Source organism: Melanotaenia boesemani, unplaced genomic scaffold (genome assembly GCF_017639745.1).
Source record: "Melanotaenia boesemani isolate fMelBoe1 unplaced genomic scaffold, fMelBoe1.pri scaffold_146_ctg1, whole genome shotgun sequence".
Taxonomy (NCBI): domain Eukaryota; kingdom Metazoa; phylum Chordata; class Actinopteri; order Atheriniformes; family Melanotaeniidae; genus Melanotaenia; species Melanotaenia boesemani.
The window spans coordinates 9,062-22,602 of NW_024580602.1; the positions used below are offsets into that span (position 1 = coordinate 9,062).

General features: G+C 44.0%; 1 protein-coding gene and 1 long non-coding RNA gene across 2 annotated transcripts; both read left to right on the top strand.

The window, feature by feature from the left end:
* The first annotated feature begins 771 nt into the window (after positions 1-771).
* On the top strand, positions 772-13,153 carry dub (duboraya). The gene is made up of 7 exons (XM_041979437.1): positions 772-983; positions 1,267-1,347; positions 3,242-3,310; positions 8,464-8,535; positions 8,634-8,867; positions 11,629-12,135; positions 12,763-13,153. Exons 1-7 carry the CDS (start codon positions 942-944, stop codon positions 12,772-12,774), a joined length of 1,017 nt encoding a protein of 338 aa, XP_041835371.1. The 5' UTR covers positions 772-941; the 3' UTR covers positions 12,775-13,153.
* On the top strand, positions 3,788-4,350 carry LOC121636148. Its single transcript, XR_006009655.1, has 2 exons — positions 3,788-3,833; positions 3,865-4,350. It is a non-coding gene; the product is annotated as an uncharacterized LOC121636148 (long non-coding RNA).
* Positions 13,154-13,541: the final 388 nt, after the last annotated feature.

The window sequence follows — 13,541 nt, forward strand, 5'->3', positions numbered from 1 at the left end:
GATTATACTAGAAATCATCATTTAAAATATGAAATGCAGTAATGAAGACGCTAAAACAGGGATGCAGAAAACATTTTATTTAAACTTTTTATTAAAACATTTCTCTCTTGCCGCCTCCTCTTCTCCACAGCAGCGTCCTGGCCCGCAGGTGGTAAATGCCTCAGTGCCACTGCTGGCTCGGTAGTTTGATGCCACAGTGACCTACGGTGAACACAGAATGGCAGTTTATATAAAAGCAAACATTATTATATACTTTATGGGTACTTTGCAGACGCTTATCTAAAGTGATGTACAATCAGCTACGGCTTCGTCAGTGTTACCATGGAAACGGGCCGGTTCTCTAACCAGCGGTGTTTCCTAATCAGTTTTCAGATTAAGGACCATTTCGTTTACGCCAGAGACCCCGCAGTGTTTTATCTGGAGGTTCAACCATCATGAATAAACATACGGAACCTATAGCATTAATCATTTTTAACACTTATAGCCCATCTAGATCAGTGAAATCGGCTATAAAACTGCTAACATTTACGTTGCTAACTCTACTGCAGCCTCCAACAAATGATCAGATCCATAACTGTCATCAGGGATAGAAGAGATAAGAAGCATGCTGCAGTTTATATTAGAATTATGATCAAATATCTTCATACTTACAACAGTAGAAAACAGCCTCCGCCTGCATCGGTACCGCTGAGTCGGTGGCTGCCAGCTCTGAAAAACTGGTTGAAAGTCCCTCCCCTTCCGCTACGTCAGCAAGATGGCGTCCGTTTAGTGCGTGTAGTGTCCATCGTTTCGCACTAGATTTTTGGCCGAGTTTAGGGCAGCATCCGGGTACTTTCAGTGTTTTTACTGAAGTTTCTGTGTCAGCGCACTAAGCACTTAAATGTAGTGTTGGAAGTATAGAAGTGCACCGTTCGGGACACAACCAATGTCATCTCCCGGCCATGTTCAGACCTCACTGTTTCCAGCTGCTGATGCTGTTCAAGGTAAACTTTTGTAGTCAACCAAAACATTTAGTCTAGAAGCAACCCTGCTTTGTGTAGTTGTGTAGTACTACATGAGCATATATTGCATCTTGAGCTCACAAATAATGTTGATTAAATGTCTCTTTCTGGTTCTCTATCCCGTTGACTTTGTGGCTTTATGGCCTGTGATTTTGGTTTTCTTTGCTGTAGCTTTTCCTGCTCATTTCTGCACAGCTCTCCCACCCGACGGAGCATTGTTGTTGTTGTTATTGATGAACTCCATCTCCCTGCCTGTGTTTCTCAGGAGGAGGCTCCGTCCCGCCGCTCCGTGGCTGAACTCGCCGGAAGATTCAAAGACTCGGGTCCGCCACAGAAGAATGAAGCCGTAAGTTTTTAGTTCAAAGTTCTTTATTTGCCATTTGTACATAAAACCAAAAAGTCAAGGTACATTGGAATTCTTGTGCAGGGCTCTTTCAGAGTCACAGTTTTAACTAGTAGGAGAGAAAAGATGAATCAAGAATAAATGAACACTTTACACATTAGAAAATAAACTATAGCAAAAAATGTATAAATATAAAAAAAAATATATATATAAAAATATAGTATGTAGCCATACTATTATACACTATACAGCGCTGTACAAGAGCAGAAGGTATTGTGAGATAGAGGAGTGGTAGGGGGAGAGGGAGAATATTGCACATGAAATTCTCAAGCAACTGAACACTGATCAGAGGAACTACACATTATACAGGAGGGGATATAAAAGACATCGTCCTGTTTCACAGGTGATGATAGTGCAGGTCTGAGGTTGTACGCGCAGTGTTTGTGTCTGAGCAGAGGGTGAGCGGGATGGAATGAGTCTCTGATGATTCCCTCTGCTCTTTTTCAACAGCGCTGCTCGTACATACAGTCCATGGAAGGAGGTTTTGTGCCCATAATCCTCTCCGCAGTCTTTATGACTCTTTGCAGAGCCTTCCTCTCTGCCTGTGTGGTGTTTCCATACCAGACAGTGATCCCTGCAGGGGGGATGCTCTCTATCAGTCCTCTGTAGGCCTGGGTGAGAGGGTGATGGTTCCGACCAGCTTTCCTGAGCAGCCTAATCAAATAAAGTCTTTTCTGGGCTTTTTTTTACTGTGGCTGTGGTGTTACGAGTCCAGCTCAGGTCAGATGTTACGTGCAGTCCTAGGAATCTGTAGCTGTCTGCCCTCTCCACCTTAGTCCCTCTGATGAAAAGAGGCTGTAGAGGGGGAGGGTTCTTCCTGAAGTCCAGACATATTTCTTTCGTCTTGTCTGTGTTGAGGATGAGGTCAATCTCCTCTCCATAGAAAGCGATGTTGTTGACCAGGGCCCTGTATCCTGACTCGTCTCCCGCCTTGATGAGGCCCAGGACAGTGATGTCATCAGCATATTTGATGATGATGGTACTGTCCTGGGTGGAGACACAGTCATGTGTATACAGGGTGAAGAGTTTGGGGCTGAGGCAGCAGCCCTGCGGAGATCCCGTGCTGACTGTGAGCTTAGCAGACACCCACCCTCCCATCTTCACCACCTGTGGTCTTTCAGTCAGAAAGTCCAGAATCCAGTTGCAGGTGGGAGTAGGGACTCCAAGGTCTGCCAGCTTCTCGGTCAGCCTGCCTGGGCGGATGGTATTAAATGCAGAACTGTAGTCCAGGAAGAGCATCCTGGCATACGTCCTGCTGCTCTCCAGGTGCTGCAGGATGTAGTGAAGGGCTATTGCCACCGCGTCGTCCACTGATCGGTTGGGGCGATAAGCAAACTGGAAGGGATCGATAGTGTCCGGGACTATGTTGTTGATGTGGGTAAGGACAAGCTTTTCTAAGCACTTCATGGCAACTGGTGTTAGTGCCACTGGCCTGAAGTCGTTTAAGTTTGGTGTGTCAGGTCTTTTGGGGACTGGTATGATAGTGGACGTTTTGAAGATAAGGGGAAAAATAGCCTGGGATAATGACATGTTGAAGATGTCAGCATACACACCGGCTAGCTGTTCACCACAGACCTTTTAACCTGATTTACGACAAACTGATCACGTTCACTTCCAGGTGTTCGCTCGAGTCAAATGTATTTACATGAAAAAACATGGAAGAGTGACCTACACCCTATGCAGCTGATGCAGTTCTCTTCCTTTTTGGTCTAAAGAGCCATAAGCGCCATGAAACAGATTACATATTCCAGAAGTTTCCACAGGTTTCTAAAATCATGTCCAAAGCCGACTTAGCAACATGACTGTTGTTTCTCTTGTTTGTTGTTTTGTTCACCAGGAAAAACCGGTGAGGCGACGACCACCTCGAACTTTACAGCTTCCCAAACTACATGGAGATGAGCTGGAGGTGAGACGTCCAGATGGGAGGAAAATGATATACAACATCAAAATGTATCAGACAAATGATGTTTTCTGTTGAATTTAGCTTTATTTATACAACACTAGTTCACAACAATCATATCAAGTCAGTTTTAAAGATCCAGTCCAGTTATAATCCAATTAAAACAAAAAATCCATCATATTAGTCCAGTTTATAATAACTGTGTTCATATGAACCAGTTGGAAAACAATAATGACCTAGCAAAGGAAACATCTGTCAGAACCAGGACCATGAGTAAAACCTCCGTCAGAACCAGGACCAGGAAGGAAAACCTCCGTCAGAACCAGGACCATGAGTAAAACCTCTGTCAGAACCAGGACCAGGAAGGAAAACCTCCATCAGAACCAGGACCAGAAGCAAAACCTCCGTCAGAACCAGGACCAGGAAGGAAAACCTCCGTCAGAACCAGGACCAGAAAGGAAAACCTCCGTCAGAACCAGGACCAGAAGTAAAACCTCCATCAGAACCAGGACCAGAAAGGAAAACCTCCGTCAGAACCAGAACCATGAGTAAAACCTTAGTCAGAACCAGGACCAGGAAGGAAAACCTCCGTCAGAACCAGGACCGGAAGTAATACCTCCGTCAGAACCAGGAACAGAAGTAAAACCTAAGTCCGAACCAGGACCAGGAAGGAAAACCTCCATCAGAACCAGGAAGGAAAACCTCCGTCAGAACCAGAACCATGAGTAAAACCTTAGTCAGAACCAGGACCAGGAAGGAAAACCTCCGTCAGAACCAGGAACAGAAGTAAAACCTACGTCCGAACCAGGACCAGGAAGGAAAACCTCCATCAGAACCAGGAAGGAAAACCTCCGTCAGAACCAGAACCATGAGTAAAACCTTAGTCAGAACCAGGACCAGGAAGGAAAACCTCCGTCAGAACCAGGAACAGAAGTAAAACCTACGTCCGAACCAGGACCAGGAAGGAAAACCTCCATCAGAACCAGGAAGGAAAACCTCCGTCAGAACCAGAACCATGAGTAAAACCTTAGTCAGAACCAGGACCGGAAGTAAAACCTCCGTCAGAACCAGGAACAGAAGTAAAACCTACGTCCGAACCAGGACCAGGAAGGAAAACCTCCATCAGAACCAGGAAGGAAAACCTCCGTCAGAACCAGAACCATGAAGGAAAACCTCCATCAGAACCAGGAAGGAAACCTCCGTCAGAACCAGGACCAGGAAGGAAAACCTCTGTCAGAACCAGGACCATGAAGGAAAACCTCCATCAGAACCAGAACCATGAAGGAAAACCCCCATCAGAACCAGGAAGGAAAACCTCCATCAGAACCAGGACCATGAGTAAAACCTCCGTCAGAACCATGAAGGAAAACCATCATCAGAACCAGGAAGGAAAACCTCTGTCAGAACCAGGACCAGAAGTAACATCTCCGTCAGAATCAGGAAGAAAAACCATCTTCCTGGATCGGGTGGGGGTGAAGAGGACAGGAAAGAGGGTCAACCAGCAGCAGAACTCTAATCCAGGGATTCCTGCTGAGAAAGAAGAAGAGAAAAAAGAGTGAATGAACAACAACGTCACATGTTTCTACATGGAAAGTAAAGAGATGAGCCCAGTGCATCATGGGATGTCCCTCAGCAGCCTCGGCCTATAGAGGTCAGGAAACTACGTCATAACACGGTGCATTGCAGGAAACGGCCACCATACTTCCAGACATGCAGAGTGAAACGGTGATAACTTAATATTGAAGAAAACATAAAAACGCTGTTCCTTGCAGAGAAAAACTGAACAATCACACAAGGAAACGTTATTTAGACGAAATCCAGACATTAGGTGTGTTACGGCAGCCAGTCATTGCTGCACCTGAGGCTCGTCTGGTATGCAAACACCCGTTTCTGTTCCTCATGTTCGAGTGGCTGAACCCGACACACTTCTGTCTCCTCCCCTCTGGTTGGCCAAGCACCCGACCAATCTCAACGCAAGCTACCCACCACCCGGAAATAAAGGACAGCGGCTGTGTTCATTCAGGAGGAAGAAGCTGGGTTCAGACGGTTTCCCCCTCAACTCGGCGGGTTAGGGGTGGCTTGGTGATTGTGTGTGCGTTCTGTGGCCTGGTGGTGGCAAATATTGCATAGCTTAGTGTGTGTTTTCAGCAGGGTTTAACCCGACTGTGTGATCTCTGGATTTAAGTTTGGTTTTGGTGTTAGATCAGCTCTTTTGGCTGCTCTTTAAATTCCTTTTGTTTTCTGTTTTAGATTGTTTAATCACTTGTGTTTATTAGAGTAAGGTTAGCATGTGTTGGGATAGAATAAACTGTTTTGGGTTTAGAATATCCAGCTTAAGTTTGTTGGAACTGCTGCATTTGGTTAGCTGTGAGTAATACGCCAAGTCCCTGTAGTTTTCTTTTGTTTGTCTGGTGGAACTTTTCTTTGTTATAATTACCTATGTTATTTCTTTCAGCAGTTTCGCTAACCCCAACGCTGGTTTGTGTTTGCCACCTGGTCCATCTTTATTTTTGTTCACAACAATAAAACTTCTTTTACCATACCTTTTTGTTGTGCCCTTTCTTACCCCTAGACGGGGACGTAGGTGGAACTGGTCCATTCGAGCATGGGGAACTGGTACAGTAAATTCTTACGGCTGATGTTTAACTATAACACTGAAACTCATAGTGTTCAGTGCACAACATACACAAAAGATTTTGTGTGTGGAAAATTTATTTTATTATTGTGTGTACATCTCCAACCATCCTCTCCACCTGAGGTGTGCTAGCCGTCTGGTTTCATCAAGCTTACAGTGTCCTCCGAAGAAAGCGGTGTTTCTACTGTCAAACCCGTGGTCTGTCAACACCCACAATAATTTAAATTCTGCATATTTTACTTGTGCTATTTAATACACAAATGTCTGAAGACAACAAGGATCACACAATGGAACTACTGGAAAATGTAGCTAAAGGTGAAGCTAACAGTGAAGCTAAAGGTGAAGTTAACAGTGAAACTAACGGTGAAGCTAACTGACGTTAACAGTGAAGCTAGAGGTGAAGTTAACAGTGAAGCTAACTGAAGTTAACAGTGAAGCTAAAGGTGAAGTTAACAGTGAAGCTAACTGAAGTTAACAGTGAAGCTAAAGGTGAAGTTAACAGTGAAGCTAACGGTGAAGCTAACAGTGAAGCTAAATGAAGTTAACATTGAAGCTAAAGGTGAAGCTAACGGTGAAGCTAACAGTGAAGCTAAAGGTGAAGTTAACAGTGAAGCTAACTGAAGTTAACAGTGAAGCTAACGGTGAAAGCTAACAGTGAAGCTAACTGAAGTTAACAGTGAAGCTAAAGGTGAAGCTAACAGTGAAGCTAAATGAAGTTAACAGTGAAGCTAAAGGTGAAGTTAACAGTGAAGCTAACTGAAGTTAACAGTGAAGCTAAAGGTGAAGTTAACAGTGAAGCTAACTGAAGTTAACAGTGAAGCTAACTGAAGTTAACAGTGAAGTTAAAGGTGAAGCTAACAGTGAAGCTAACTGAAGTTAACAGTGAAGCTAAAGGTAAAGTTAACAGTGAAGCTAACTGAAGTTAACAGTGAAGCTAAAGGTGAAGCTAACAGTGAAGCTAAATGAAGTTAACAGTGAAGCTAAAGGTGAAGTTAACAGTGAAGCTAACTGAAGTTAACAGTGAAGCTAAAGGTGAAGTTAACAGTGAAGCTAACTGAAGTTAACAGTAAAGCTAAAGGTGAAGTTAACAGTGAAGCTAACTGAAGTTAACAGTGAAGTTAAAGGTGAAGTTAACAGTGAAGCTAACTGAAGTTAACAGTGAAGTTAAAGGTGAAGCTAACAGTGAAGCTAACTGAAGTTAACAGTGAAGCTAACGGTGAAAGCTAACAGTGAAGCTAACTGAAGTTAACAGTGAAGCTAAAGGTGAAGCTAACAGTGAAGCTAAATGAAGTTAACAGTGAAGCTAAAGGTGAAGTTAACAGTGAAGCTAACTGAAGTTAACAGTGAAGCTAAAGGTGAAGTTAACAGTGAAGCTAACTGAAGTTAACAGTGAAGCTAACTGAAGTTAACAGTGAAGTTAAAGGTGAAGCTAACAGTGAAGCTAACTGAAGTTAACAGTGAAGCTAAAGGTAAAGTTAACAGTGAAGCTAACTGAAGTTAACAGTGAAGCTAAAGGTGAAGCTAACAGTGAAGCTAAATGAAGTTAACAGTGAAGCTAAAGGTGAAGTTAACAGTGAAGCTAACTGAAGTTAACAGTGAAGCTAAAGGTGAAGTTAACAGTGAAGCTAACTGAAGTTAACAGTGAAGCTAAAGGTGAAGTTAACAGTGAAGCTAACTGAAGTTAACAGTGAAGTTAAAGGTGAAGTTAACAGTGAAGCTAACTGAAGTTAACAGTGAAGTTAAAGGTGAAGTTAACAGTGAAGCTAACTGAAGTTAACAGTGAAGTTAAAGGTGAAGTTAACAGTGAAGCTAACTGAAGTTAACAGTGAAGTTAAAGGTGAAGCTAACAGTGAAGCTAACTGAAGTTAACAGTGAAGCTAAAGGTGAAGCTAAAGGTGAAGTGGCAAGAAAAAGAATGGAAACTAAAGTCATCAATCTTCCACCTTCACATACAATTAATGCGACTTTCTACCATAAAAATGCCTGAAACAAACAAGCACACTCATTGAAATGTTGAATCCATGCTGCCTGGTAACATCAGAAATGTGGGCACTGAGTTCTCTTTTTCAGGTTGGAAAAACAAAAAAACAGTACCATGTCGCAATGGTTCACCATTAGGGTCATGAGAATGTTTTTGGCAGTTCAAAACACAACAAGGCCTGAGAAATATACTCGGAAAAGTCCACTTTAGAGCAGCTGTGACTGCTCTGTTGGCTTTGCATTGTTTGCCGACATGTCTGCAAATTCCATGATGCTTTGTGTGTGATGTGACATTCTCAAGCTATAGCAGCAAGACTAATGGATGGATCAGGGTCACCAAGCCAGACCTGCTACAGGATTTATCAGGAAAGAAAGTTTGAAGATGATCTGAAGATAGAGTCTGATACCTGATGCCACACTGGGAGATCCACTAATGAAATAACTGACTATAGACACAGTTCTATTGAACTAAACTTTTTTACTATTTACTGCAGTTTTTAAAACTTTATTTAAAGTTCCATCTTAAACAGAGTCTCTGTTTCAGGCTCCTCCAGACGTCACCTCTCCTCAACCTCCCAAAGCCAAGAGGAACTCTGCTCTGATCGAGAAGCTGCAGGTGAGTCTAGGTGCTTCCTGCCCAACTCTGCTGCCACCTGCTGGTGTGGGTGGAGCTCTGCATTCTGACATCACTGTGACATCACCATCTCTGTGTAGGCCAACCTCACTCTGTCTCCCACGGGGCCCCCTCTGAAGAGTCCAGGACTCAGGGTGCTGCCTCTCGCCTTCACCCCACCTTCACCTGGCTCAGCACCAGGTACCATGGCAACCATGTCGTCCTCAACAACTCCCACCAGCCCTGTCTCCACCTCACAGTTAACAGAAGGCCCTGCCTCCTTTGAAGCCCATCCCACTGCTGTGGAGGGAAACATCTTGACGAGCATCAACAAGGTGAGATGGAGGCTTAGATCAGGTCCACCTGTCTACTGTTAATGGTGTGTTCATGACCGCAGGACATTTGGAAACAAACAAACATTTAACTTGTTTTAGAAAACTCCTACGTCCGAGAAACAACATCACATTACTAGACAAAAACTAAGTTAAGCCTTAAAACTTACATCTCGTAATGATATTGAGTGATCCATGATAACAGCATTATTTATCACATTTCATCATAAAAACATCACTATCACTACTATGTTGCTAAGAGACCTCTATTTAGACCTGGACATGATGATGAAGCCACTTCCTGTCAGACTTTCCACCAATCAGAGAGCTTAGATTGACGGTAACGTCCAATCAGGAGCAGCCAAAGATCAACCAGTGAGCAGAAAGTTCTATGTGTGTGTGAAAAGAAGAAAAATAATGCTCCTCTATGGCTGGAATAAAGCCAAGAAGACGTTTCTGATGCACGGTGGCGCCACAAAGCAGCTGAGCTGGAGTTGGTTTAGTGAGGATAGCAGGTAAATAGTAGCAGGAATAACTGGAAATGAGGAAAAAGTGGAAACATGGAAATAGGTTCTGTGTTTGTTTCAATGCCAATATTTTCCAAAGTTCTTCTCTGGATGTTTCTGCCTTTTGTTCCGTTCTCTGTTTAGATGATCCCACATCTGCTCAGTAATGTCAAGGTCCGGGTTCTGGGGAGGACCCGTCCCTCCATCAGACCCGCCGAGGCCCGGGTTCTGGGGAGGACCCGTCCCTCCATTAAACCTGTTCCAATTGATCTTCAGTCCAGTTCTTGTCATGTGACCCACCTCAGTGTTTTCTCCATGTTTTCCTTCCTTAAGATTGGCTTATTATAGAGTCACGTTTCCATGGAGACCATTTCTGATTTCTGAGGTTTCAGCCAACCGTAGATGGATCAGCTGAAAGTCCAGATGCATCTTTTAAGTCCTGGTTCGGGTCTTTGCTGGATTTCAGATTGTGTTCCTCTGTTGTAGATGTAGACAAGAAGCTCTGGTAACTGCCATGTTTTTATGCAAATGAGAACTGGTTCTCAAACATTTTTTACCTAGTTAAATAAAGGTTTTAGAGTCTTTCTCCTGCAGCCTTTCCCAACAAGCCATACTGGTTCATCTTTCTCTAACTGGTCTGTCAATTTCAACTTTTAACCTGCTGAGGCCTGGAGAGTCCGAGATGTAGATCAGGTGGTCTGATCTTGGACTGAGCCTGCTTGGACGTCCACTCCTGGGAAGACTGGCAGCTAAATGTTTTCTAAGTATAAATAACCTGTTAATGGACTCCTGGTAATCTGGAAATGACCTGATAAATTTCCCAGACTGATGTACAGCAACAGTTGCTTCTCCAAGATCATTCTGATGTCTTTCCTCCTTGGCATTGAGCTAAGATAAAACATTATTGTCCATTAAGAACTGAGACCTCAGCAATAAAAATAAAAAACAAGGACCTATGAATATATATTATTTGTAAAAACAGAATCCATTGAAGCACATTTAAAAGTGTGTAATGTCAGTTTGATCCGACTGATCCAAGGATCATTCTCACTCTGGGTCGGACCAAAGAAGCGAACTCTGATCCAGTTTAAAAGCAGGGGTCTCCTGGTTCGGACCAAAGAAGCGAACTCTGGTTCGGTTGAAAAGCAGGTGTCTCCTGGTTCGGACCAAAGAAGCGGACTCTGGTCCGGTTGAAAAGCAGGTGTCTCCTGGTTCGGACCAAAGAAGCGAACTCTGGTCCGGTTGAAAAGCGGGGGTCTCATGGTTCGGACCAAAGAAGCGAACTCTGGTCCGGTTGAAAAGCGGGGGTCTCATGGTTCGGACCAAAGAAGCGAACTCTGGTTCGGTTGAAAAGCAGGTGTCTCCTGGTTCGGACCAAAGAAGCGGACTCTGGTCCAGTTGAAAAGTGGGGGTCTCCTGGTTCGGACCAAAGAAGCGAACTCTGGTCCGGTTGAAAAGCGGGGGTCTCATGGTTCGGACCAAAGAAGCGAACTCTGGTTCGGTTGAAAAGCAGGTGTCTCCTGGTTCGGACCAAAGAAGCGGACTCTGGTCCGGTTGAAAAGCCGGGGTCTCCTGGTTCGGACCAAAGAAGCGAACTCTGGTCCGGTTGAAAAGCGGGGGTCTCATGGTTCGGACCAAAGAAGCGAACTCTGGTTCGGTTTAAAAGCGGGGGTCTCATGGTTCGGACCAAAGAAGCGAACTCTGGTTCGGTTTAAAAGCGGGGTCTCCTGATTTTACCTTCCTTTGTTGCCTCCTGCATGCTCAGGATGGATCTAAGTTAACATTCAATGCCATCTGTTGCTTTTCCTGAACTAGGCTATTGAAAATGATTTATCTGTGAGATGATGTTGTGAAGAGAATCTCTCTAACAGTCAATCAGGTTCTACACAATAACTCATTAATTTGACTCAGGTGTGTTGGTGCAGGAATACATGAAAAACCTGCTGGATTGCGGCCCTCGTAGGACCGAATTGAGTAGGCCTGACCTATACGAATAAAGCTGAACTGAACTGTTGCTCTTTTGTTTACTGGTGACATGGTTTCTCAGGATGCTGCAGAACGATGAATGGCATCAAAATGAGTCAAAACAGGGTTCCATGGTCACATTGGGATCAGAATCTGATGGGTTTTAACGCTTTGATGAGTCAAACTACAGAATTAACTTTGTGTTACAGTGAATGAATTGTGTTGATCCTAAATGGTTTATACCAAAGTGTGTGACCTCACCTGTGTTTCTGCTCTCATTGGTCTGTCTGCAGAGCCGAGCTCGAGTATCCATCCGGCGTCGTCCTCCGTCCCGCCGCCACAGGAAGTCCAGCAGTGGAGATGAGGTCGGTGGAGACGTGGGCCGTGGAGACGTGGGCCGTGGAGACGTGGGCGGAGGAGACATGGGCAGTGGAGACGTGGGCGGAGGAGACGTGGGCAGTGGAGATGTGGGCCGTGGAGACGTGGGCAGTGTTTCCTCCGACGTGAACCCGAGCTCCCCGATGGAGGCCGAGGATAAAAGACCAGGAGGAGGAGGAGCTGAGGAAGAGGAAGGAGAGGAGGTGGTCAAGAAGGAAAGCGAGACAGAATCTTCATCACTCCTAGAAAAAGATGAAGCCCATGAAGAAGAAAAGTCAACGAGCAGCAGTGATGTGAAGGAGGGAGACACATCTTCATCACATGTGAAGGAGGATGAGGAGGAGCAAACATCTGTAGATAAACAGAAGGAAGATTCAGCCAATGGAGGGATGAAGGACAGAGAAGAAGACGAGAAGAACCAGGTTTGTTAGATCAGGGGCCCGAGGGCCAAAGCTTCTATGTGACCTTGGTTTATTTAAAACGGTTTATAAAGACTGAGACAGAAGCAGAGACCACCAGAAGGAGATACAACCCTACGTCATCGTACAGGGTCGGGGGGGGCGGTCGCTCTAGGTGATGAAACCATAAAACAAACCAGACCCAATAAGATGGAAGCAACACGTCTGGAACGTTTTACTTTTCCGAAATTGTTCCACAGTTTTAGATCCAGTTTGTCTCAGATTGGTGAAGCTCTGTCCATCTTTCCATCTGAGAGACTCTGCCTCTCTGAAATGCTCCTTTTATACCAGTCAAGTTACTGACCTGTTGCCAGGTAACCTGGTTAGTTGTCAAATGCTCCTCCAGGTGTTTCTGGTTTACACCAGGTACTTTTCCAGCTTTTTGTTGCTCCTGTTCCCACTTTTTCCAGACATGTTGCTGCATCAGATTCACTATCAGCTCATATTTTCATCATGTGGTGAAACGTCTCAGTTTCATCATCTGAGATGTTGTTTATCTTCTACTGGTAATAAAACATGTTGAACCCACTTCACCTGAAGTTTAAACCTTAAACCTCATCATTAATGTCCCGTGTGATGTTTCCTCCTCAGACTTCGTCCTGATGAAGAGTCAGTAAAGTCACAGCATGATGATGATGATCCCCTGGAGTGCTGGGAGGGAGACCCTGTAGCAGTGGGGCAATATAACTGTGGACACTGAGGAAACGAAGGTCTGAGAAACTCTGAGCTGACGTTGCCATGATGACGTACTGAAGTAACTTGTATGAAGGTCCAGGAGGAGGAGGAAGAGGAAGAGCAGCTGTGGCGTTTCTACAAAGCTTTTATAGCCGCGGAACCGGATTTAGACAGTTTTTACCTGTGCCGATGCTCGTTTATCAGTTTCCTTTACAGCTGATGAAGATGATGATGATGTGAGGGAAAACCTGAAGCTTATTTTTATAAAAAAAAAACAATTTATAATTTTTACAGAAGAGACTGAAATTAAAGCAGAAACTGGTGTTTTTATTTTTATATAGTTTCATTTCTAAACTAACTTTTACTGTGAAAGAAAATAAATAAAAGTGTTTAACCACTAAACGCCTGAATTTATTTACAATTATAAATGAAAAATTTAAAGGTTTTAATCCCCCCCCCCCAGATTAATGCTGCGTTCACTTGCACTCAGACATCTAAGGTTTAATCAGTCCCAAAAATAAACATTAAACTTTTTCCTGTTTTTCAGCATCGTTACTGTAAATTATTCAGTTAAATAATCAAAGTTGTATTTACTGTTTACGAGCTGTTCACCCCCCTCCCAATAAAAACCCCATTTAACCAAAGACATGCTTTATTCATGCTGGATTAGACCTTTAGAGGAGCTGGAAACACAG

Bases quoted from the DNA above. Each gene is read 5' to 3' on its own strand.
- dub (XM_041979437.1), top strand. From the start codon at position 942: ATGTTCAGACCTCACTGTTTCCAGCTGCTGATGCTGTTCAAG. The intron at 984-1,266 runs GTAAACTTTTGT...TGTGTTTCTCAG, and splicing joins AGCTGCTGATGCTGTTCAAG to GAGGAGGCTCCGTCCCGCCG. The intron at 8,536-8,633 runs GTGAGTCTAGGT...ATCTCTGTGTAG, and splicing joins CTCTGATCGAGAAGCTGCAG to GCCAACCTCACTCTGTCTCC.